At 40.4% G+C, this 26157-nt stretch overlaps 1 protein-coding gene across 4 annotated transcripts in view; it reads left to right on the top strand.

The window, feature by feature from the left end:
• The window catches only part of syt7a (synaptotagmin VIIa), a 120782-nt gene that overhangs the window by 43139 nt on the left and 51486 nt on the right, over positions 1–26157 (top strand). For all 4 annotated transcript variants that reach the window (XM_061774605.1, XM_061774600.1, XM_061774606.1 and 1 more), the window contains one exon: positions 18258–18361. In XM_061774605.1, the coding sequence (XP_061630589.1) occupies positions 18258–18361 (104 nt within the window). The remainder of the gene's footprint in view (positions 1–18257; positions 18362–26157) is intronic.

Raw genomic sequence — 26157 nt, 5'->3', positions numbered from 1 at the left:
TTACGTCACTAGCGAAGATGTCCGCCTTCTCTTTCTGCTCCCGAGCCATCGCTGTCAACATAACAAACACGTGTGCTCTAACAAGTGTTCTTCACAGAGGCAACCAATCAGAGGAAAGGGAGCGGTCTTAGCCAAATATGGACAAAGAGGATACAAAACTGGGTCAACCAGAAGTAGCAGTAGTGTTTTATTTTTCTTTCTTTATTTTTTGGGGGAAACTGACACTTTTATTCTAAGTCCATGGTAGAAAGTCACTCTATGGAAGTCTAACGAGCCAAAATATGGGACCTTTAAGACATCCATTCATTCATTTTTCCGGTGCTTGTCCTCACCTGTGGGTAAGCTGTAGCCTATCGCAACAATACAGGCAAAGGGCACTAACTGTTCATGCCTGTTTAGCGTAACAGCAAGAAGCAAAACAAGATGTTCTGTATGAGAACAGCATGGATATGCAACGCAGATCTGGCCACTAAAAGGTGGAAATGGAATTTGAATCTTTTAAAAGTAGGAGCATCTGTTTTTGCAAAATGTTTTATTTTAAAGGCATCATTCATGGTCCCCCAGTGTTTCCGCTCGCCTTTAAAACAACCATTTTCACTAGTGGGGAAAAAACTACATTGAGAGGGATCGCACAAAACAAATAAAAAGGTTATAGAGGGTACGTGTGTAGAAAAGGAAGACTAAAAGTGTTGACATCAGGTGGCATGAGGTCGGAGTTTTAATGGCTTTTAATGGAGTCTGAAGGGAGATGACTCTGATTGGGTTCAGGCCAAGTCAATAGTTCAACATTTAGCTCAGTGAGGATGTTTCATTTGTATTGGCTGGTATAGACGGGTCATAAATGAATCGTTTACAAGCAAAAAACAATTGAATGAAGAAAGTGTGGGTAAAGAGGTATAGTCAGGTATAGTGTTGAATGTTACTCATTCATGACAAATGCATCCTGTCTGGTTTTCAATTTACTGTATGTGTGAATGTTTGTGAATTCTCTTGCAAACGTACCAAGCTAAGGCACTTGATGAGATTAAAAAAGAAAAGAAAAGAAAAAACATAACGGAAAGCGCAGAACGAGGTTGCCTCACTGTCATTTAGCTGTCATTCAATTACAGTTGCACTTGTCCTGCCAATACTTTAATTACATTCTCAATAATTGTTTTGCTACTTTTGAAGGAGAGTGGATACCGGAGAGAGTGAGGAGGAGAAATGGAAATTGGACATTAGGGGCAAAAGCCCACTGGCACACATATACACAAAAGTACACAAATACACAAATAGACATACCGTTAAGGCATTCAGCTGCCCCGTATGCTTAGGCAAATACAATAGACTCGGATTAGATTTTATAATGCCACCCACATAATACATCTGGAGCATCGGAGAGCGCTTTGTCTTGGTTTATGTCCCCAGCAGTGAGCTGATGATGTGGGCACATGGGGGCTGCGGGCCTGTATGCATATAATTGCTCCTCAATAGCATTATATAGTTCATTCTTGCGTCCACCGCTCCCACTTTTTCCGCATGATTTATTGTCTCTCTACTTTTCTGAGGTCTTAACATCTCTAAGCAGATGTGGCACCCGCTCATGTTGCTGTGTCTACGCTATCTCAAGCGTTAAAAACATGTTTATTAGTGTGTGTATGATCATATGCAAGGAACACAATTCAACACAGATGGTAAAGGGAGGGCTTCCGTGTGGGTGACTTTTGATAAAAGGGGTAAAGTGGAACAAATACGCCTTACTAAATGAATGCAAACCTTTGAATGTTTGCATGAGGAGGCAGCGCAGGCATGGGGATAGCGATAGCTGTCTTTAATACATTCTTTTAGCCTTCTCAAAACTACAAATACAAGAGCAAAAGTGTAGCAAATGGATTAGCGCATGTTTACCTGTGCGTGCGGTGGCTTCCTAACGTAGCTTGATGAACTAGGAGTAGGAGGCATATAAAAGAATAAACTAAAAGAACAGAGTGTAGACATTTCACCAATGCCCTGTTGATTCTTCTGTAGAGAACAGAGGTGCATCATTTTGGTCAAGGACAGAAAGAAAGAACGCGTTCTCACCACCACGGAATTACGCCAGTTTGTTTGGAACTATACATAAACAAACGGGTGGATTTTCTTTGCACTAGAGTTCAATGATTGTGTTTACACTTGAGCAAATGAATCTCACCATTGGGGAAAACTAACTAGAGCTCAATTAAAACAGACTAAAAGGTGCTGGTGTGAGAGTGCATGAAGACAATATGTGCATGCTCCGCACTTCCTTCCCCGAGGCACTGACTTTATAAGAGACCGCCTGCCTGCATAAAGACAGCATACTGCTTTCTGCCTTTGTGCAATGGCACCAGTGGTTATTCAGCACAGTTGCGAGTTACTTAGTTATTATCACTAGGCCCAGGCCTGCCTGTTCGCTCGCAAGCTAGCTGGTGGCTGGCACCATTGAAATCCTCTCAACACCCCAGTGGGGATATACAGGTATTCCAGATACTGGAGGCTTTAAGCGAATATATTTTCATGGCTCAAACATATAGGTATATGTAGGCATAAGAAAGATGCTGGACAAAGTAGCATTCATTTTTTTTTCAGCGGAGTGTGGTTTTATGCATTCAGCGGACACGCCCACAGCATGTGAGAACAGACACAAGGGCGTGATGTCATATAAATAACGATTTTCTTTTTTTTTTTTTTTTTTGTAATTCAAATTTGGCAGGGTTATTACAACACTCAGTGGTGTGTCAAACTTAGAAGACATATTTCTTTACTTAACAGACCCTTTGAATATCTTAGTAAATCAACAAAACGATGCATGTAATTGTACGCACTGTTTTGACCTCATTATGAAGGGCTTTGCTTTGTAAACTCAAATAAATACATACAATGAACCTGGTATCACGTGGTGTGTGAATTCTCAGGATTCCCTTGCACTTGAATGGATAAGCACTTGAGTTTTTTTCACGCACACTGATGTATATGCAGTATGAGCACCGGGATGGAATCAAAGCTAGACTCTTATTCTGAAAATGGTGTCATTAGCAAGTGAATGCTGCAGCTCTGGTCAAATTCATACCACTAACTCTCATGTGAATGACAAGCACGACTCCCATTTTTGTAAACGCACACTGAAAATTATGTACCCTTCCAAACCCTAAGCGCTATTGGAGTAAGTACATAGTGTGCACTTTGGTATATGGAAAAGGGCGAGGGAAACTATCTGGTTTGAGGCAAGCTATCAATTGCTCCCTGGAAATATAAAGTTTGAGAATTCTGGGGGCTAAAGTTGTTGTTGTTGTGCGGAACATACTAAAAAGCTGAGCAAAAGGGGAACAAAGCAGCCAAGAAAGAATAGTAAAACAGTTCAATACAATCCAATTTTATTGTTTTTTAAATGTATTATAAATTAGGCTACACCTGCAATTTGAGGTGAGTCATGCGTGCCTTAGTTTACTGCTCACAGATTGATTACTGTGATGTACACTCGTCTACCTGAGCACCAAGAGTCATCCTCGCGGACTCGAGTCAATAAAGTCAAGGGCACGAGAGGGGGCTTTGACTAATGGCTTGTTTGTAACCGTGTGAAGCCTCCATAACACACCAAAGCTGTGGGACCACAAAACAGGAGAAGCGCCTTCAGTTCGATCAGGTTTCTAGAAAATGTCGGCCTCAGGAGATGCACAGTGGGAAGGAAAGTTTTCCGTGGCAAAGGATTTGGATCCAGCAGCAGTGATAAGCTTAATGATCACGATCCTGAATCAAATCTAAAGCCTTGATGGATAACAAGAAGTGGTGCAGGATATATGACTGTAATCTTTCATCAATGCAAGTTTTATGAAGGCAGGGGCTCCTACCAACAGGAAAACAAATCACCCTGTTAGGCCTTGTTTGTATAATATTTTGGTTTTCATATGAAAGTCATCTATTTCAAGCCGACTTGTTAATTTAGACTTTGCGAGGCTGAGGCATTGATAGATGATGAGCTAGATCAAGACCATGCATACTTAATAAAGACCTTATGAGAGATGCCAAGGGGACAAACAGATGTGAGCGTTATTTCCCAATCAGTCACAATGTAATGGAGATCTTAAAATTTCCACAAAACACACCTTTTAACATGCTGCTAAATTTTTATTAGAGAAGCTTACTCTAAAGAAGGGAAGTCATCCTGCTAATCAATTTAATAGATAGCTGGACCAATCAGCTTGATTCACACAGATATACAGTATCTTGAAATGGTGGACTACATTCCGGGTCCAGATCAAGTGAAGGTCTCATGCGGACGCACGGTCAATTGCCGTTAAATTAAGATAAAGTATGTGTGCCGTCATGTAGCTCATATGCTCCGTGGTTATAATAGAAAGTGGGAACTTGGAGGCCAGGACAACTGAACTGAGCCACAATACTGCAGAGATACACAATTAAAAAGAGCAAATGTATGTTTCCCCCGGAAACCTAAAACAAGCATTAAGTGACATTTCGGTCGTAAAGGAATGTGACAATGCAGCTACCGAGACGTTAATCGAAGGCAAACATCATCACTTTTTTAGTTGACATGTGCATATACTTGCTCTGATTTACTTAAAAGTTAGGATTCATTTGTCTATTCAGTGTTACTTGAAATTTTGGCTTGAGATGCCTGTGGAGCTTTACTTCAAATTCTTTCCCAGTCTTTCTTTTTGAGTTGCAAGCATTAACATACAATATACTGAAATGTTGACCTTGAAATGTTTTGTGCCTATTTATTAGATAATTAGGTTATTGGTGTGCTTTCTTAGTTTTTGTGAACTGTTTTAAGAGTCAAGGTGTGTGTTTAAAAACACTTTGCATTTTTGAGAATAAATGTATTCATGTTCATGCATTGTTGTCCTTTAGTAGGTTCAAAATAGCTTCAGTAACTGTACAGGCAGATTTTATTTTTTTTCATGGAAAACAAGTTGATAAAATGAAATATGCCAATAGTCCCATTTTGATATTGTTTGATAGGTTGGCTATGTGGCGCACTCGTGTTGACTTGTTATCACATCCGCCTCACAGTTTAGAAGTTGCGGGTTCAAAGCCCTGAGAAATCCCTTGCAACCAGACCTTGCTCAATTTTAATTGAAGATCCCTGCTCTATTGTGATCGCTAAGCGAGTGCAGTTTGTTTTATGTAATGTGATACAGTATATTCCAGGATGGTGCTTTGTTCTTTTTTTAAAATTTATTCTTGTTTTGTTTTGTTTTACTGCGACAGCAACACTCGTGAGTCCATGTCCACCCGAATCATAGTCAGTGAAAGTAAAAACTTGCACATTGTCCCTTTTAAATTAAGAGCTACAAAGTGGAGCCACACAGTCCTCCTGCTGAATTAAGTATATACTGTATGTTATATTTATCTATGCAGGACAATGGATGAATAAACCACGTCTTCCTTTAATGTGCAAGTGGAGCATGTGATTAAAAAATGCAAGTCAAATTAAGGATTACTGTTTTATAATAATCCCTCATTTTACAATCTCCTTTCCCATGCAAGTTCCGCCAAATTACAGGATAAGACATTTTGCAATGAATCTGTGTGCTGCAGCCAACTTATGGACTGCATCCTAAACGTCTCAATCATCCCAGCCAGCATCATTTTATGTCCTGTCATCTGCCTGCCCTCTACTTGATTAATCTTGTTCTCATCGTAAAGATGTGGATTTAAACCTTTGCGAGCATGTTGCCCCTGTCACCCGCTCATATTTATCTGCACTCAAAGAGGCTCTTAATGGGAAAAGCTACATTGTTGTCCTCCTCAGCCAGAGAAGGTTGAGGAGGGTTCATGCTTACCATCTGCTGTATGTCTCCATTCAAAGCGGGAGTCTCCACTCACAGGTCGCTGACAATGAGTCCATTAAATGCACAACATCATCATGGGGTGCAAAGGTTCCTCAATAAGGAGAGTTAACGCAAAGTGGATCATTAATGGAGGTTTTCTATTGGGGAAGGGTTGGGAAATTTGTGAGCACCGTGCTTCCTCAAGATCAAAGAAGGGTGAAATGGAAGGACCGTGTTTTGTGACGTCTGTCAGTTCATGGCCGGAAATGCAGCATCTGATCAGTATTACCACTCTTGTACATAGACACCTGCTCCCTGCGGCCTGGTTGATTTAAAAAATAAAAAAATAAAAAATAATAATAATAAAGTTTGTTTTTGCAGCACGTTCAACTAAATAAAGAGTGGGAAATACACCCCGTGAAGATATGCAAATCCTCAGCACTGGAGCAGCAGCATTGCCTCCACCGTCTTCGATTGTTTGTTTGTTTGGCAGCAGGATTACGCAAATACTACCAAGCTCATTTTCATAAAACTTGGACCAAGGGAGAACCTGCTTTGGGGAAGAAATATCACTTTCTATTGTAGTGAATTTCCAAAGCAGGCCATATTTTTTAACAGAACCCCCCACTCTCCCAGAAACATACAGAATGCCAGGGCAGCTCACCGCAGGTAGGGGTTTAATATTTTTTTGGTAAACTGACTAATGCTAAACGCATTTTCCTTTTACACCACACAAAAATTATTTTCTTTTAGACAGTCAGAAAAACACATGGCCTGTGTGCTATGCTGCAAAAGTGCAAAGAGAGTTGCTAAATTTTCTCAATACATTTAGCTAGTTGAACAACCACAGGTAAAACCAAACGAATATACAACCCAATTCCAATGAAGTTGGGACATTGTGTTAAACATAAATAAAAACAGAATACAATGATTTGCAAATCATGTTCAACCTATATTTAATTGAATACACTACAAAGACAAGATATTTAATGTTCAAATTGATAAACTTTATTGTTTTTAGCAAATAATCATTAATTTAGAATTTTATGACTGCTACACGTTCCAATAAAGCTGGGACATGGTCATGTTTACCACTGTGTTACATCACCTTTTCTTTTAACAACATTCAATAAACGTTTGGGAATTGAGGACACTAATTGTTGAAGCTTTGGAGGTGGAATTCTTTCCCATTCTTGCTTGATGTACAGCTTCAGCTGATCAACAGTCCGGGGTCTCCGTTGTTGGATTTTAAGCTTCATAATGCGCCACACATTTTTAATGGGAGACAGGTCAGGACTGCAGGCAGGACAGTCTAGTACCCATACTCTTTTACTACGAAGCTACGCTGTTGTAACACGTGCAGAATATGATTTGGCATTGTCTTGTTGAAATAAGCAGGGATGTCCATGAAAAAGAAGTTGCTTGGATGGCAGCATAGGTTTCTCCAAAACCTGTATGTACCTTTCAGCATTAATGGTGCCTTCACAGATGTGTAAGTTACCCATGCCATTGGCACTAACACAGCTCCAAACCATCACAGATGCTGGCTTTTGAACTTTGCGTCCATAGCAGTGCGGATGGTTCTTTTCCTCTTTGGCCCGGAGGACACAACGTCCACAATTTCCAACAACAAATTGAAATGCGGACTCGTCGGACCATAGATCACTTTTCCACTTTGCATCAGTCCATCTTAGATGAGCTCGGGCCCAGACAAGCCGGCGGAACATTGGTTTTCTGAAGTGTTCCTGAGCCCATGTGGTGATATCCTTTACACATTGATGTCGGTTTTTGATGCAGTGCCGCCTGAGGGATCGAAGGTCATGGGCATTCAATGTTGGTTTTCGGTCTTGGCGCTTACATGCAGTGATTTCTCCAGATTCTCGGAACGTTTTGATGATATTATGGACCGTAGATGATGAAATTCCTAAATTCCTTGCAATTGTACATTGAGGAACATTGTCCTTAAACTGTTCCACTGTTTTCTCACGCACTTTTTCACAAAGAGGTGAACCTCTCCCCATCTTTGCTTGTGAATGACTGAGCAATTCAGGAAAGCTCCTTTTATACCCAATCATGGCACCCACCTGTTCCCAATTAGCCTGTTCACCTGTGGGATGTTCCAAACAGGTGTTTGATGAGCATTCCTCAACTTTCTCAGTCTTTTTTGCCACCTGTCCCAGCTTTTTTGGAACATGTTGCAGTCATATAATTCTAAGATAATGATTATTTGCTAACAACAATACATTTTATTAGTTTGAACATTAAATATCTTGTCTTTGTAGTGTATTCAATTAAATATAGGTTGAACATGATTTGCAAATCATTGTATTCTGTTTTTATTTATGTTTAAGACAATGTCCCAACTTCATTGGAATTGGGGTTGTAGATGTGACTAATATGTAAGGTAAATATGAATGAAACTAACCGATAATGTGTTCTGTGTATATTACATTTATATATAAAAAATTGCCATAAACAAATTAATCTAAATAAACAAATACAAAAATCCTGAGATCGTTGTTTAATTTGAGTAATGCCAAATGTGTAAACTTTGTCAAGTCCTATATAATTGTAGGCAATGACATCATGACACAATGCAACATCATTTAGCAACATTTACCATCAAATACTGTAGACACACCTTTAACAAGGTCCCCTAAACATTAGTTGGCAACACTGATTTCTAAGAGCGGACAAGTGTAAATTAAGCATTCTTGTTTATTGTTTTTGTTGCTGAACTATTATGTTAGTTGATTATATTTATAAAATAGGTAGCCTGTCAATTATGCACTCCGGGTTATTAAATATTTTATGTGATAGGATAATGTTATGCTGATGTTTTATGAGGCATGATATCGAATGTGCTCTGCATTAGCCCACATTCAGCAGTCAAGTGATTAGGGTAGGGCATCGAGAATCGTGAACCGATTGGAACCAGGGTTTAACTATATTAAAATAAATGACCAGTCACTTTAGTGCAACAGTTGGATTAAGATTATATTGTGTATATTGGGCTTTCACGATGTGTGGAAGTCTGACACGCTCCCTCCCGCTCCGAGCCTCAGCCTACACCGCACGTAACTTGGGTGAGTGAAACAATAAAGTAAGTCTATGCCAACATCGAGGCACCTTACAAGTTGAACGGTGGGTTGCACTCTTTCACTGATGGTTTTTAGCGTTTATTTTAGTCTTCAAACCAACACAAGAGCTGATGATGGAAGCAAAAATAAAATGTAAATTACTTTACCATACCAGAAAAAAAATGTAGAAACAGTCGCATTACAAGCTTAAAATTGAGCTAAAACATCACCAAAGGTCAAACTAGCAACTTTACATCACAATAAATTGGGAAAAAATTCACATAAACATTGTCTCACAGTATCACAAACACTAACCTTGTGTGTCATTGGTGGGTAGGTAAAGGGATCAACGTTTTACAGAGCATTTGGTTCAATTCATTACCCTTTTTCGTTTACTTTCGTTTTTACCGTGAAACGGATATGAAAGAGTAACTACTAAGTTATTTCATTGTTATCGCATTTAAATCAGAATCAGAATCATCTTTATTTGCCAAGTACCGTAATTTCTAGTGTATAATGCGCACCCATGTATAATACGCACCCCCAAAGTTGACCTCAAAATTCTGGAAAACCCTTCTACCTATGTATAATGCATTTTTTCAATGCATGATTTTGCTCCTACCCATATGATTAAAACATGAAGTATTATCTGTATTTTGTTAGTTTTTTTCAAATAATTATTCCGAAGTTAAGCGCTCTATTTGAACACGTAATACTTTTTGAGTCTATTTACGTGCTCTTCTTTTGAAATTCACAGCCCTACTTTTATTTTGTACATTAGAAAACACACATTTGTGCTCATATGCTTGATTACCCAGGCATAATTTATAAGATGGGTACAATTCTTGAAAGAAAACATGAAGGACCAGGGAAAACACATTTAATTTTATTTTAATGGGATTCAAATTAAACGGTCAAGCATTTCAGAAAAGCATTATCATTAAACAAAACATAACCATAAATAAATTAATGATAGTTGTTGTTCGGTCATCAGTCAGTTTAAAATAATAAAAAAAAAAACAATATTTCACAAATTCTGGCTGGGTAATCAAACATATGAGCACAACTGTACATATATGCAGTCATACGTACTCCTGTCATATTGGAATGAAAGTGTAGGCGACACCTTTTTATAACCCCTAGGTAGCGGTGGCATATTAGAATGAAAGTGTACACCTTTCTCATAACCTCTAGGTGGCGGTGGGTGGCATTTTGGAATGAAAGTGTACACACTTTTTCATAGCCTCAAGATGGCAGCATATATTTGTAAAACGTGAAAGTCTTTTTCCATTTGCCCATATACGTATGTATAATGCGCACTATTGACTTTTGACAATTTTTTGGGGGAAAATTGCGCATTATACACGAGAAATTACGGTAATGAATATTAAGTCAACTGGGTTAGTTCCACACACATTGGCTTTTATTTCATAGGTTTGATATTGATCCTGGTTATAAAGAACTCGACTCGACTGTTCATTTTAGTTTATGCTGCAGGCTGCTAAGAAAATGGATGTTCATAACTTGGACAACCTTTATTTTAACCATGCAAACCTTTTTGACCCAGCCCCCTAAAAGAATCGGAATCGAGAATCGTTTGGAGCCGGAATCTAAATGAGGAACTGGAATTGGGACCAGAATCGCTCAATTTCAAACAATGCCCAACCCTACGAGTGATCATTTGTAGTTTGCCATGAACAAAATAACATCTTCACTATTCTAAACTAGGGATACAAAGTGTGTGTGAGGATGGGTGAGGGGGGTCGGCGGTTGTGTATGGATTTGCTCACTGAGTAAATCTGACAAGTGAGTAGAAGAAGCCATTGAGCCGTTTGATCAGAAGCTCTAGACGTTACAGCCATGTTGGTACTGACAGGGACTTGTTACCTTCAGATTTCAGGGGTCATTTATTTTATACCCACATAAAGGAGCAACTTAATGTCCGGACGTACAGTATATGGAGGGGAGCTGACGTTGCAAATGAGCTCTCAAAAGTTCACTGAAGCGAAAAATAAAGTCATGCAAGAGGCATCATGTGTACATTGAACCGGTAGCAAAGGCAGGACTTACATAAAAATATAGAACTTATGTAACATGCCGGAGTTTTTAAGAGTGGAAGGTCTGTGAGTATAGCAAGCACTTGTGCTACTGTACCTGTAGGTGAAGTGGCCCACATGTGGGGAGCCAAGCCATGCAAAAAGGGAGCACTTCTCAGGGGTAAGAGAAACTGCTAATTGGAAAGGCGGATCTGGAGCAGTGTCCAGTCAGCACAGCTGCCACACAACATATTGTTACGCTGTGACTGGGGTGGTAAGGGCAATGTCTCAGAGGCACTGTGCTTCCATATGCCCAAGGGTATGTCTCCACTAGAAAGAAAGTGTAAACCTGGGATTTGTGTGTGTGTGGTTGGGGGGTGGGGAGTGTTCTTGGAAAGTTTTATATTCAGACAATGTTGTCAAAATGATTTCCTGCTCACATAACACCCTCCCCTCCAAAAAAAAAAAAAAAAAACCCCAAAAAAACGACAACTGAAAAGGCTGTAATATGCTATGTCCCTTCGTGAAGAAACACAAAGAACCTTCCTACAATGAGGATAGAATAAATGAAAACTTCAAGTTTTTAAATTGCTGTTACAATACTTAAATAAGGATAGGCTCTGGCTCAACCGTGACACTAATGTGGACAAGCAGTATCGAAAATGAATGAGTGTTCAATAAGGTTAGAACTACCCCCGCTTTATAACTATAATGGACTTTTTAAGTAAAGTCATTCCATTGTATGATCAGTGCAGTAAATTCAGCTAACAGCACTGCGATCCAACCTTGTTGTTTTGACAGAACACACGCAGCGATTCCCAACCCAGGCACCGTGGCAGACGAGATTATCAGGGTTGCCGCTGGAATTTATCCAATTTCACTTCATTTGTCAATTTTTTTTTTTTAATGAATTACAACTAAGTATATATTTGTTCATCAATCAAATGCCAGTGACGTTTAGTGACAGGTAGAACATTTAAATGCACTTCCATGAGATGGCAGAAGTTACAGTGAACCTGTGTATCCACCTGTTGTCATTCATACAACAGGATGAGTCTTGGCTTCCTGCAAATACTGTATATTAGCTTTGTGTTTGTTAATATACCAGCCCCAATTTCACACTGCGTAACCCTATTTGTGAGTAAATTCAGACGGGATCATCAGTATTTCAGTAATTATATTTGTCATATTTTGCTTGGTGGTGAGAATTTTCGAATGTAGAATTGGTGCTTTAATTGGCTCATTTTCAAAGGCCATTTTTAATGTTTAAATGGAAACAACCAAGGCGTTCGTTTTACAAACTATCACTCCGAGAGCAGTATTAAAATTTCACGTTTTCAGGTTCCTAGTTGTCTGTAAACTAACAGCCAAAATGACACAGATTTGATCCATTTTAAGTTAAAACTAACATATTGCTTACCTCCCACTCCCACTTTCTGCTGTTTTTTGAACCAGTTACAACATTCAGCCTGCTGCTGCTGTTTCGGTAGTCCTTAGGTGTCACTCACGTCTACTTGGCAGAATATGCATGCAGTCACAAAATGGTATTTACCCAGCACTTCAGACTCCTGTCTGCCTTTGTGGTTTAATTAAATGCCACATTTAGGAGCTTTTGTCTGACAGTTCTCATGCAGCGAGATAGAGAGTAAACCATTTAAATGTGTTCAAGGTAAACAATTCTCCAGGTGCATAAAATAGATTTGAAGCTGTGAAATGCCGACAAAATGAATAATAGCTGCTTCCATGTGAAAAATGTCATTGTGACCTCAAGAGCAGAGAGGACATTTCACACTGTGAGCACGGAGGCTTCGTTTGATGGCCGCGCCGGGAGGATTTTGGGATGTTTTGGACTCACATGAGCATAAAAGCATTCTCAGAGTGACATATGACGGTTGATTGACCGGTGTCTCCTGAATGTTCTTCGTGGACACTCACACCACAACTGTGTGATGACAAATCTCACACCCAGTTAAATGTTATTTTTCATAATCCTTTAAAAGTACAGTTATCTGTTTTGAAAATCTATGATGTTGCATGTAAGACACAGTTAGGAGAGCGAACACATACATAAAAGTTGATAAAAACCCAAATTATCAATGCTTTACACTCCTAATTTCAAATTCCTTGAGAAAAAGATCCTCACTGCAGGTCTTATAGACATGGCGGAGAGCAAGTTTTTATTTTTTGTGCTCAAACTATTTGACAATGACGTGGATTTATATGCTAGGAGGAAAGTTTGTGTTTCATTAGCGAGTGAGAGTTGAGCAGCAAATTTCTATCAGTATTTTCTCCACCATTTCACACTCACAATGAAGACTGGAGGCCTGTGTTTCCCTTTGTCATTATGCAGCAAAATGGTAATTAGGAGAACAAATAGGCACCTCAGGTTCTGAGTGGGGCTGGTCTTGGTCATTTATCAATCGTTAAAACATAAGGGCTAAAGAATTGAGGATACAAGTGCATGTTTTTCTGTATGGGCCTATGCAGGAGTTTAAATAATTATCTTGGAACCTATGGGAACGAGGCTGTAAAGCACATGACTAACAAATAGGTGGCACTGGGACCCCCACGTGTAGTACTGTTTTAGCTGGAAGAAAGCAAGTGTAGGATAAGGTAGACTAATAAATCCAGGAATAAGGAGAATCAAACAAACAGACTGATTGTGTCGTTTTTTTTTTTTTTTTTATACCTCATGCTTGAATATAAACTTGACAAAACAGTAAAGACTACAATAGCTCTTAGTTGCATGCAAACCTCCACCAAGGCCCAACAATCTTAAACCTGTTTGTCTGAGTTGTGGGCAATACTGTTCTACTCCAATCCCTTTACGTAACGGTTATGCAGATTAGATTGGGCAGCAGTAGCTCATCTGTAAGGACTTGGGCTTTGGAACCAAAGGGTAACGGCAAATCCAAAAAGAATTAGCATTAGGTAAGTATAATATACCAAAACAAAGATGTCAAGCAACACTTATGTAAGGAAAAATGTTGATTAAAAACTATTGTCTGAAAAGGAGACGAGCCAAAATAAGTCATTTCAAGTAACACATGGAAAATCTATATATATATTTAAAAGTAACCTGTGTTGGTATGGTACTTTAGAAGGTTCCTTTAAGAACAAGCTGATCTGAATGCAGACACTGTGCTGCACGTACCAGGTAGTACTATAGTTGTATCAGGTAGAAGAATGTTGTCAGGTGGAGAACACCTGTGTTTAAGAGCAACTGACTGCTCCTGTAGGCTACATTAAGCGTGGCCTCCTTTCTGTCCTCGTGTGCATCAGCTGCCGCAGCCACACAGGCTGCGAGAGGAAGAGTGCCGCCACCCACGTCCTGTCTGCTCTCAAATGACAGAGAAGATCCATCGCGGCTCCAGCCACAAGCTTGGCTGGAGTTGGATCGGAAAGACGTCATGTGACGTGTCACCTATCATGGTGCCATCTTCTTATTAACACCTCTGACACTGAATGGGAAAGCAACTGCAGAGATTTGGACACATGGGAGATGGGAAGAATTTCTGTGTTGCATGTGTTGTAATGCAAAATGAATAGGGAGGCCAGAGGAGTGAGTAAATCAAGATCTTTTGGGGCTCTAATATGAATGGTGAGATGGGCAAACATTCTGTCAGTCATAATGCATTTACATCATGCAGGAAGAAGCCCAGTAAATACGGTAAAAATGTAGCAAAACTCAATTTTATTTATGGAGCCCTTTAAAAACAATCACAGCTTAAACAGAGTGCTGTACATGAAATGCAATGCAAAACAGCTAAGAATAAAATGTTATCATACTGTATAGATAGAAACTAGTTGTGAGCCAATTGCAGGGCAGGTATCAAGATGAATTAGAATGCAGAAGTAGGAAAGAATGTACAATACTGTGCAGTGGTCTTTTAAGCATCACTAGCTCTTTTTCTTGTAATGACCTTTAGAACAGATACAGTGAGCACAACAAATACAAAAGCATGAAACAACGTAGAGGGGTGGTGTATTGGCTACTAAATACCTCATTAGGTTTTGGTGAGGTTCGGGATGAAGGTGTAGAATTTATGGTTGGAGCTTTGACTAACAATCTGGTTGTATGATCATGATACTTTTGAACAGTACTTTTTGCTTTTGTTTTTCCACGATTGCCTGTTTACACACATGTAAAGAGCCATTATTTTTTAGATTTATGGCCCAAGAGCTTTCATCTTTCTTCCCCTTCGTTTTGCTGCCTTTTTTGTTGTGACTTGAATTTTTTTTAAAGGAATTTGCGCTGCAAGAAGTCAAGTCATCATCAAGATGTGGTTTGGTGTTTGGTCCGTTGTGTGTGCGATACGCGTGCCTGTGTGTTTGTGCGCTGCTTCCAACTTCAATCGTCCTCAGGTGTCACATTGGCCTCAAAGCTGTAGCCCGAAGCATACGGAAGGCTGTTCAATCCTGGTTTTCCATATGAAACATGTTTACCTTCCGCTGCTCCTCCTCGCCGAGCTCGTCCCTTCCCAGAGGACACGTGGAGGTGGGGAAGAAGAGGAAGACAAAGATATGACACGATGAAAAGGCCAGCCGTGACAAGCGAGGGAAAGACGAGGAGACAGTGACTGGGGAGAAAACAAATCTACTTATTGAAGGCAAAGTGCGGGCGGTTGTCACTCAAGCAGCGTGGAAATGCATCCTGACACCTGCTTATGGCCGTATATTTGTTACGAGGTTCTCACACATTTGAATACATTAGCATCTCCCCTTGCTGTGCGAATATCAAAGCTCAACGAAAGCTTTAGTTCCTTGTCCTCTCAAGGCCATTGAGCTGGTTAAATGGCTCGCTGGGTTGGATCCACTCATTGTGAAAAGCAGCGTGACTCAGGTGCATTTTTGAGTCCTCTCACACATAGCGACACATGAGCAGAACTGCAGGATATGTTTTTTTTCCCTTCTCCAACTCTCTCGCTAGGCATCCAATGATACCCATTAATCATGAGCTGTGTTATTTTTTTCAACCTCCCTGGCCACTCCCCTTGCTTGCAGCCTGCCAGTTAACAAGCTGTGACACATGACACTGATGCACGCGCCTCTGAGTGATGCCTGCATTCGGCTCCTATCTGAAAGGTATTGAAATGCTCCGGCGCAGGAGGGTTGTAGCCATGAGATTGTATTTCCCGGTTGCTCATGATAGAATGTTAAAATGGCAGCAGCGCTCTCGCGCTTTTCAATTAAACGTTGGGGGAGCAGGCGCAAACTAGCTCTCTACTCATCTGGCAAGACGGGCTACTGTGGTGTAAAATCAACTCCCTGGGAATGGTTGTTGTTTCACACACAATGACTAAAACAAGTCCATGAATGCGAAAAAAGTAAACTTTCTCATGTTTTAGGCAAGAATACAACCATGCTGATTAGGACCATTGTTGGGAAAGTTCATTTTCTACACAAAGTAGTAGTAGTTCAAAGTTCAAATCCACCCTGCCACACTTTCTTCAATACGATAAATTCAAAGCAGCAATAAAATGAAAGAATACCAACAGTCCAGAGCACCCTCGAACCGTCGGAGTTTCGAGTTCCCCTGGGGGCTGTAGGGCCTGCTGTGGGATTTTCGATTTTGGGGGGGTCCACCTCCCACACTCTGAGCGTGTGCGTGCTGGTTGGAATTTGGGGGGAATCCCGGGGTCGGTGCTGCGGGGCTGGGTCGGGTGGCCCTCTTTGTCTGTGGTTGTCCTGCCTGATAGGCCCGACCTGCAGGACCCATGCCTCTTAATCACTCACCTAGCACACACTCACACCACTCACTGTAAATATTTTTCTCACTAGTCACATCTGGGCACACACACATATCCAGGGTTTCCTGGGGGACTGGTTTGGGGTCGGACCGGGTTTCAATAAGTCAGCGCTGTTTCCCGGTCCAGGCGCCCTGCCCCTCTGCCCTGCCTGCCCCCCAGGATTTTAATGCATCACCCACACTCATCCCCATTTCTTTTATTGCACCATATACATTCATCTCTGGGTGGTGCTGTGTCTTGGTTGGGGGGGGGGTTGGCTGTTAGGCAGCAGTGCCCCCCGGGCTGGATGGCTGCTTGGCATTGGGGCCACTCACTTATTGTGACAAATAACTCATGAATATGCAAATTGCTTGGGTATCCACTCATCACTCCCACCACACTTCATTTGTACAGCCGGGTTCATGACCCTTGTCCTGCATGCTTCCTCTCCTGTCCTTGTCCTGTCCTATCTTGTCCTGTCCTTCCCTCACAGGGTGTGGCACTACTGCCCCATACAATTCTCATATCTAATGTGTCATTGTTCTAGATATATAAGGATTTACTTTTCTCATCTTGTTTACATTTAGTGCTTTGTCTTTTGTTGTCTTCTTTTCTCACTCCCCTCTGGTTTAAAAAGTTTGAGAACCGAGCGGACTCACTTTCAAGGTTGCAGCGGTAATAGTGGTGTGTTGTTAAGTTTTACAGTGGTTAACTTATAGTTTTACATGTGACAAATACGAATGTCAACAATTTTTGAGGTGCATCTGCATCTGTTGAAAATAAAGGTTGTGGGGGAAAAAAAAACTTATCTGTTGGCCATAAGAACTGTCTTCTTACCTTTATTATTTCTTACTGAACTTAACATTATTTTGATGTTTTGTCAGATGGATGAAATGGATTAATTTTTAAACATGTATATGCGTTAACAATGTTAAAATGTTTCAAAAAACATTGCCTCTATATTTAATACAAGTTTTATAATGGCAACAGTAAAGTTTACCAGAAGTTGACCACAATGATTGACACATTTCAAACTGCATTGAGGCAGAGAGTCGCATTTCTTGTATATACTTTCCATCATGTAAATAGGTGAGGCTACACTCACAGGCCACAACATTAAGTATACGTGGACAATCATAAGAATACATTTTATTGATAAAGCACTTTTCAAAGTAGTCGAGGACGCTTTAAAGTCCAGCTCCTTCCAGCTCCTTCCCTCAGGTAGCCGCTATCGATCAATCCAAACTAAAACAGGAAGACATTCTAACTGTTCTATGAGTTATTTCAAACGACCCCAAATGCTAGAGGACTCAGCATCATTTTGCATAATTGTAAAAAAAAAAATACAATGAAAAATTCTAAAGGCATTACCACATATACTGGCAACCTTTTATTGCTCAGTGGCTGTGTTTTTATGTTTTTATGTCTCCAAAGTATTCTCTGTCTGTTGTCGTACTAGAGAAGCTCCAACTACCGGAGACAAATTCCTTGTGTGTTTTTGACATACTTGGCAAATAAAGATGATTCTGATTCTGATTTAAGCACATGTAATCAAATTAATGCAAAAACGGCGGTGTTGACTCTTTCTCCCTTTGTGTGTGGTGTGTGTGTTTGTGCACACAGGCTCGGTGTCCTTAAGTGTGTTCCTGGTCTCCCTAGCAGTGACAGTGTGTGCTGTTTGGCTGGTGGCTCTTTGTGGCGTCTGCGGTTGGTGTCAACGCAAGCTGGTGAGTGTAGTCGCAGTCGCACGCACGCACACCTACACACACACACACACACACACACACACATTGACACACACACACACACACTGTAGCTTTCAGTCATATTAGTAGCTTCACAAAATGCTGTTTGTTATAATCAGAGATGTTTAAATGTCACTCTGTGCTGTGAATTTCAAACATAATGGGTAATTTATTTAAGAAACAGCACTGTGTGCAAACATTTACAGGAATCCCAAATCCAAAATAATGATGCACGTATTCAATGAAGTAAAATCTTTGGCTTGTTAGACAGCAATTAATGAAAACCGATTACAGAAGCTGAAATGCGGGCCCCTATTGCGTCAGTTTCCAAAAACCACAGTAGCTGCAGGACTGTCATTCATTCCCAGAAGCAGCTACAACATTAGTCGAGTGTGCTGACACTGCCTCAGTTAGACGACAACAAAGATTGAGCACAGTGACGTCTGTTAAAGGCTCATCATTGTGATTATGTGCTATGAAATGTGATTGATTAAAAGGGAGCCAACTCCTTACCATTCAGTCCAAGCTGCATGCCTATTTCTTCACTTATTTTGTGTAAGTTTTCATTGAACTTGGACCTTTCTGCTCGGGGTTGACCGAATAATGATTTTTTTATTTTTTTTTGTAGTCGACGTTAACGTGATAAAAGTCGAGTCAAAGTAAAAAAAAAAAAAAAAAAATGATGACGTCATTGATATTTTTTCAGTACGGTAGAGCCGTCTCCAACCTTTTTTGCGTCACGGACTGGTTTCATGTAAAGACATTTTAACGGACTGGCAAAGAAACAAATAAAAAACAAATGATATAAAACACAAGTCACCATTGCGCTATTTGTAGTTGTGATTAGTGTGAGTCCTCGGCATATTTCTCTTTAATAAACTATCCGGTCTCATCTTGTCTTCCCTAGCATAGTAATTAAGCATTTCTCTGTTTCACTGTTTCTATTTCACCTATGCTTTTGTTATATTTGAGGATAGACTTCCTAACGTCTCATTTTTGGTAAAACATTTCCACTGGTTTGTAGCATCAATATGGCCGTCAACACTGACGTCACGGTCGTAAAGCGACACACGTGTCGCAATGTTGGGGTGTGTTGTAGCCAACAACTTCTAGGATGGATAAAGTTCTTGTTAGCACACAGTTGTCTGTGCATTATTAGACATTTTGGAGATGAAGATGGAGTTTCACTTTGCGCCGCTGCCCTCGTTCCTCGCCGCCAGTTTTGAGGTACCGATGCATCCATCCATCCATTTTCCGTACTGCCTTGGTGTGAATATTTTATGACTAGCGGCAATAGGAAAAACCAAAGCTAGCAGGGCTAACCACTATTGTCATCAGTGTTGGGAAGTAACTAATTACATGTAACAAGATTACGAGATTACATAATTTAATTACAAAATTAACAGAATTGTAATACATTACATTACTGGGAGATAATGTGTGATTAAATTACAGTTACTTTTGGAAATTTCGATGATTACAATTTGGGTTAAAATTAGCCGCAAAAACTCAGATTATTTTTATATCACTTCCTCCTTCGAAAGCCGACACTTGTGATTGGCTGTCTATGGTCACGTGCCATTCTGCAGTTTCACATATGACCTTGAAGCCCCACCTTGAGTACAATCTGTTAGTTTGTCGAGATTTTGAAAAGGTTGGAATCATTGTTACACTTTTGAACACATAAAAGAACATTAACTTGTGAGCAGTTTCATCTTGGTAATTGTGGACTTTTTTATGGAACATTCACTTATCTGGTTCGTCATACGGCAAAATGAAAAAGTATGTTTTTCACAGGCTCTACACATATAATGCAACAAATAAAAATTTTAATTATCTATTTACATTTCAGCACGCTTTTTTATCAGTTTATTATTTAGTAAAAGAACAAATATGTGGTTAATTCCAAAATAAGGTTAGATCTACGGTTTGAATCCACGTTTTAAGAGGAAAAACACAACAGTCCCGTTGATGCATTCATTCAAAATTAATAAAGGTAATCAAAATGTAATCTTACATTACTTTGAGAAAATAATTGAGATAGTTGCAGTACTATTACTTTTTCAACAGCTTAACTTGTAATTGTAACCAACTACATTTCCAAAGTAATCGTCGCAACATTGCATTGCATTCATCTTTTTTTATTTATCCGCCATCTTATTTTCGTACTCTCGGACCCATCGCTAGATGCATGAACACTGTGTGGCCTTGTGGGCAGGCATTTTGTTGCGGCGCCACAGAACGTTATAGTCCGGCGACGGCAGCAGACAGATGAGTCGAAAGTCCTCTGTAAATAGGCTGATTGGAAGACGAGATCCAAAACGTGTGATTAGCTATTCATCGACCTAAGTAGTAAAGCTGACTGGTGGACTATGTGCTTCAACCCCTACAATTTACAGGAACAAACGGTTCACCGCTGCAATGCTGTGAAACGTATTGGAGCACAGATGGCAGACCTTGCCATCCCAGCAGGCTGTGCACACAATAAGCTTCTCTACAGAATGTTTGCATTAAAGACACACCCGTAATGGGATTGTAACTAGATTACGCCATTATAACGTATATAAAGCAGGAGGGTAATGATCTTAGCGGCATACTGTCCCTTCTTGTTTCCTTCACTGAAACATGTTATATGAGATATCCCACCTGGAAGGAAATGGAGCGGGGAATGGGTCCTGATTTCCTGTTGTGGAGTGAGGGAGTCGAGCCGCCAGCTCTTTGGAAAGTCCCTGCGGCCCTCTCCGGGTGCTCTGTTGTAAATGGATCTTATTTCCAGCCTCTGACAGAGCTGTTGGAGTAGCAGCAGCAGAAGCCTGATAGAGCGGAGGCTGCATGGCATGAGGCGACGGGTCATCTGCTGGCCTCGCGACCCGGCCAAGCGCATGCGCGCGCACAGGATGATGCCGTACTTTCCACTCATGTCACTGCAGCTCACTGGCAAGGTGTGAGGTGGAGGTGGGGGGGGGGGGTAACATAGATGTCGATTAAGGTCCTTGTCTTTCGACCACTTTTGTTGAGAAAGTGTCAGCCTTCCACCGGTGTGAAGGCACATTAAGCTCTTCCCGGTACATGCACAAGATAATCAAGTGGAACTGTGACAAATGGGAGTATTGCACAACAATTTATTTATGACAAATTGTAGGTGTCATTAGTGTTGTCTCCATTTCATGTAATAATACCATCACCCTTGAAGTTTTATATCGGCTGTATCCTACATTACATGCAGTCATGATGTGATTGGCATGTTGCACAATTTCCCTCACAATGAATTGCCTTTCTGTGGCTTTGTTAACATGCACTTTAATCAACAATATAACCACATAGACACTTATGCAACACATGCACAATCTGAAGGTCCAATACAAGATTAGTATATACAAAAAAATAAATAAATAAATAAATCAGCCTTTATAATGACAGCATAATGCTTGATTCTGTTTGACACTTTAGTTGCTCAACAGTATGGGGTCTCCTTTGTCATAGTTTGCGCTAAGTAATGCCCCACACGTTTTCTATGGGACAAAGGTAGGCCAGTCAAGTACTCACACAAAGAACGCTGTTGTAACATGTGCAAAAGGTGGCCTGGCATTGACTTGCTGAAATAAGCATGGACGTTGCTCAGATGGCAGAACACTGTATGTTGCTTCAAACCCTGTATGTACCTTTCAGCATTCATGGTGCCTTCACAGATGTGCAAGTTACCCATGCCATGGGGAGTAACCTCCATACCATCACAGATGCTGGCTTTCGAACTCTGCGCTGTTAACAATCTGGATGTTCCTTTTCCTCTTTGGCCTGGAGGGCAGGACATCCATTATTTCCAAAAAACAATTTTAAATGTGGACTCCTAAGACCACAGGACACTTTTCCACTCTACGTCAGTCCATCTCAGATGAGCTGGAGCCCAGAGAAACCAGTGGTGTTATAGGGTATTTTCAATATATGGTTTTCGCTTTGCATGGTAGAGTTTTAACTTGCATTTGTAGATGTAGCGACAAACTGTGTTACATGAAAATGGTTTTGTGACGTGTTCCTGAGCCCACGTGGCAATATCCTTTACACAATGATGTTGGTTTTTAATGCAGTGCCTTCATAGGGAGGTCACGGGCATTCATTGTTGCCTTTGGGCGTTGCTGCTTACGTGCAGAGATTTTTCCTGATTCTATGAATCTTTTGATGATATTATGGATCGTGGATGATGAAACCTCTAAATTCCTTGCAATTGTATGTTGATAAATGTTGTTATTAAACTGTTGGAGTATTTGCTCACTCAGTTGTTCAAAGTGGTGAACCTTGCCCCATCCTTACTTGTGAACAACTGAGCTTTTCAGCATTGCTCCTTTTATACCCAGTCATGACACTCACCTATTTCCAATTAACCTGTTCACCTGAGGAATGTTCCAAACAGGTGTTTTTTGAGCATTCCTCAACTTTCCCCGTCTTTTGTTGCCGCTGTCCCAGCTTTGTTGGAATGTGTTGTAGGCATCAAATTCATCCATCCATTTTCAACACCGCTTATCCTGGTTAGGGTCAAGGGGCGCTGGAGCTTATCCCGGCTGACTTTGGGCGAAAGGCGGACTACACCCTGAACTGGTCGCCAGTCAGTCGCAGGGCACATATAGACAACCATTTGCACCCAGCTTCACACCGTCACTGAGTGGGAACTGAACCCACGATGCCCGCACCAAAGTCAGGCGGATGTACCACTATACCATCAGTGACTGCATCAAATTCAAAATGAGAGAATATTAAAAAAAAAAAAAAAAGAAAAAACAACAACAACCAATAACGTTCATCAGTTTGAACATTAAATATCTTGTATTTGTAGTGTATTCAATTGAATATAGGTTGGAAAGGATTTGCAAATCATTGTATTCTGTTTTTATTTACATTTTACACAACACCCCAACTTCATTGGAATTGGGGTTTGTTATATATATTACAACATATTTATCCACAATATTCTTTATAGGCTCTCATTACTTTATGCATGTGTACTGATTATTGAGTGTGTATTACACTGTGCAAAGTACACAGAGCTGTGAGTGATGACATAAGATGTAAAATGCAGGAATTTAGCAATAATCTTACCTCAAGTGAGTGTATGGTAAACCTTTGTTGTATGTAGAATGTTCTGTTTTCATGGCCAATGCCAAACATACCGTATTCATTATCACTGACACAGATGATGAAGGCTTAGCAAGCACACGATCCAGGCTCCTTTGATCTCTTTTCTTTAGGAGCCCTTTATTCCCCGGACTCGTCATTAGAATGTAAACACACTATAATTTTCATGAGCATGATGCATGCTTTTTATAGCGGTTATGATGTATATTCCCGCAAGAAGAATATTTTATCCTTGCACACCACAGTCTACTGTCCTAAACCTTTCTTTTTTGAAAAGTCCGAACGTACTCTTTGACGGTGTCAGCTTTCATAAGAGCAAATGTTTGCCTGCAGCTTCACGTGTCACTTGTGAGGAGGCCCATGCCAGTTTTGCTTATGATTCATAGGTTAATAGACAAGACATTTTGAGTAAGTGTTGCTTTCGGTTATTTAGCTTTGGCAACCAGTGCAAAAGGTTTCATTTTAAAACTCCTTGTGTGCATTGGTCTCGAACGCTCCTTCATGCCAATTGCTTCCTTTTGTGTAAGCGCTTGAATCCTCCACCATTTCCTTACACAACCACCTATTTCTATAGAAATCAATGTGTCCCTTTAATGAGCAGCACCAGAACCGTAGGTTTGCATAGTTTTCTTTGCTATAGTTGTTCAGTCTTGTTGGTTTTGGTGACTATAAACACTGTCTGTCACCTGTTACTGGAAACCTAAAGGTCAAACACTTTCCATTCCAGGGCGCTGGTCGACCTTCCATTTATTTTCAAATTCAGAACAAATTATCCCAAAGGAAATCATGAAAGTTCAGTAAAAATCAGGTGGCGGCAATGTAGCCCACGTTGTTAGCGAGTTTACCTCCCAGTATTAAGTTCCTGGTTCTAATTCAGTATGTTCTTCCCGTGCTTGCGCGTGTTTTCTCAGGGTTCTCTGCCTCCCCCCGACATTCCAAGAGGTTCACTGAAGACTCTAAATTGAACAGAGGTGTGAATATAATTGTGAGTGCATGGTTATTTGTCTATATGTGGCCCGCAGTTGACTAACGACCAGTCCAGGGTGTACCCCACCTCTCACCTAAAATTAGCCGGGCTAGGCTGCAGATAGGGTGAGAGGTGAAACAAATACATTTTTCATATCAAACTTGCAGTGACTAAAATGATAAGCAGCTAAAATACATTAAGTGTTTGCTTTTTATTCATTAGAACATAGGGCACAATGCAGCCCACAATAATAACGATGAATGAGTAGCCCATCAAACTGGTAGCTCTTGGTTTCAAAAAGGTGGGAGACCACTGCATTAGAAATTGTAAACAGCAACAACAAAAAATTATTTTCATGGAAGACCCAGCAAAACATTTTTTACGTGAAGTAAAAAATGCCTCTAAAGAGGCGACGGCTTGCTTGCACTCCCAATTGTGGCTACTTTTTTACATACCCTCTGTATACAGAGTAACTTATCTTGAATTAATTTCCCATCTGTCATCTTTCAAAAAAAATAAAATACTCCCATACTTCTGCCCTTGGCCTCATTGTAGGCAAGATACGAGTATGTCCCTGCCACCTGGGCTGCCTTCCGCCATGTTTCATAGCACTGTAATGTGCGTATAACGTCTTCTTCTTCACTGTCTGAGTCACGCCGTTTTTTTCTTCTACGGCTCACATATTCTTCTTTCTTGGTTGATTGCTGTGGTGGTGCCAACTAGATGAGAATGGCCAAAACACAACTTGCTTTTCAGAGAGGTTAAGTACAATAGTATACAGTGAAACCACTGTTCATGAATTTAATTCATTTTGTGACTTTGTTTGCGAACCAAGACAACGTTTCCCATTGAAATAAATGGAAATGCAAGTAATGCGTTCCAGCCTCAGAACAAAGTTATGTTTGCCTTGTTTTCTGTAAGTGAAAACACAAATTATTATGACTAAATAACACGGTGTGTTCGTAAGCAAATCACTTGGCAAAAATCGTACCCTTTTCAGATACAGTACTGTATGCTCTCTTACATTGTCAACACCGAGCTATCGTACCGTGGCAGAAAGGTGGAGCCCAGGCAGACTTTCACCACCCTTGGTGTTGTTAACCCTCCCTGGCTGAAACCGCTGAATCCTTTGTGAGCCTGCTAGCGACTGTCGCTAGCTAGCGACTCCTTCTTCTGCTGAGGGAAGACTTCTTCATCTATATTAAGTGTCTATGAGTGTTGATAAATTCCTCCACAAATGTGATTTATAATTATTATTAATACAATATTGTCGTACATATGAGAGCGTTTTGCCAAACCAAACTGCACAGTGAGATTAAAAATATGAACACCATTCTCATGTTTAGCTTTTATTTCCTTCTTTTTTCAACAGTTTACGCTTCCTAATAACACTATTGCTAGCTTTTTTCACTTTCCTTCGAGCCATACTGGATGCTAGTTTAAAGCAAAAGCAAAAACAAGGAAATCCGTGACCACCAATGATTTTTACGGGGTAGGAGAAAAAGTAAAACTGAGCCTTCTTTGACCATGCCAAGACTGTGAACTGAAAATAGTCAGTGAACCGAGGTAACTTTTCTTAGATAAGTTTATTCCAAAAATCGGATTGGTTCGTCAACCAGGTCGTTCATAAACCGAGGTTTTTCAACTGTAATACGTAACCGTGTTAAAATTTTCATGGTGTATT

This window comes from Phyllopteryx taeniolatus, chromosome 5 (genome assembly GCF_024500385.1).
Source record: "Phyllopteryx taeniolatus isolate TA_2022b chromosome 5, UOR_Ptae_1.2, whole genome shotgun sequence".
Taxonomy (NCBI): Eukaryota; Metazoa; Chordata; class Actinopteri; order Syngnathiformes; family Syngnathidae; genus Phyllopteryx; species Phyllopteryx taeniolatus.
The sequence above is the reverse complement of the archived record's forward strand: the minus strand, read 5'-3'. Positions and strand labels throughout refer to the sequence as shown.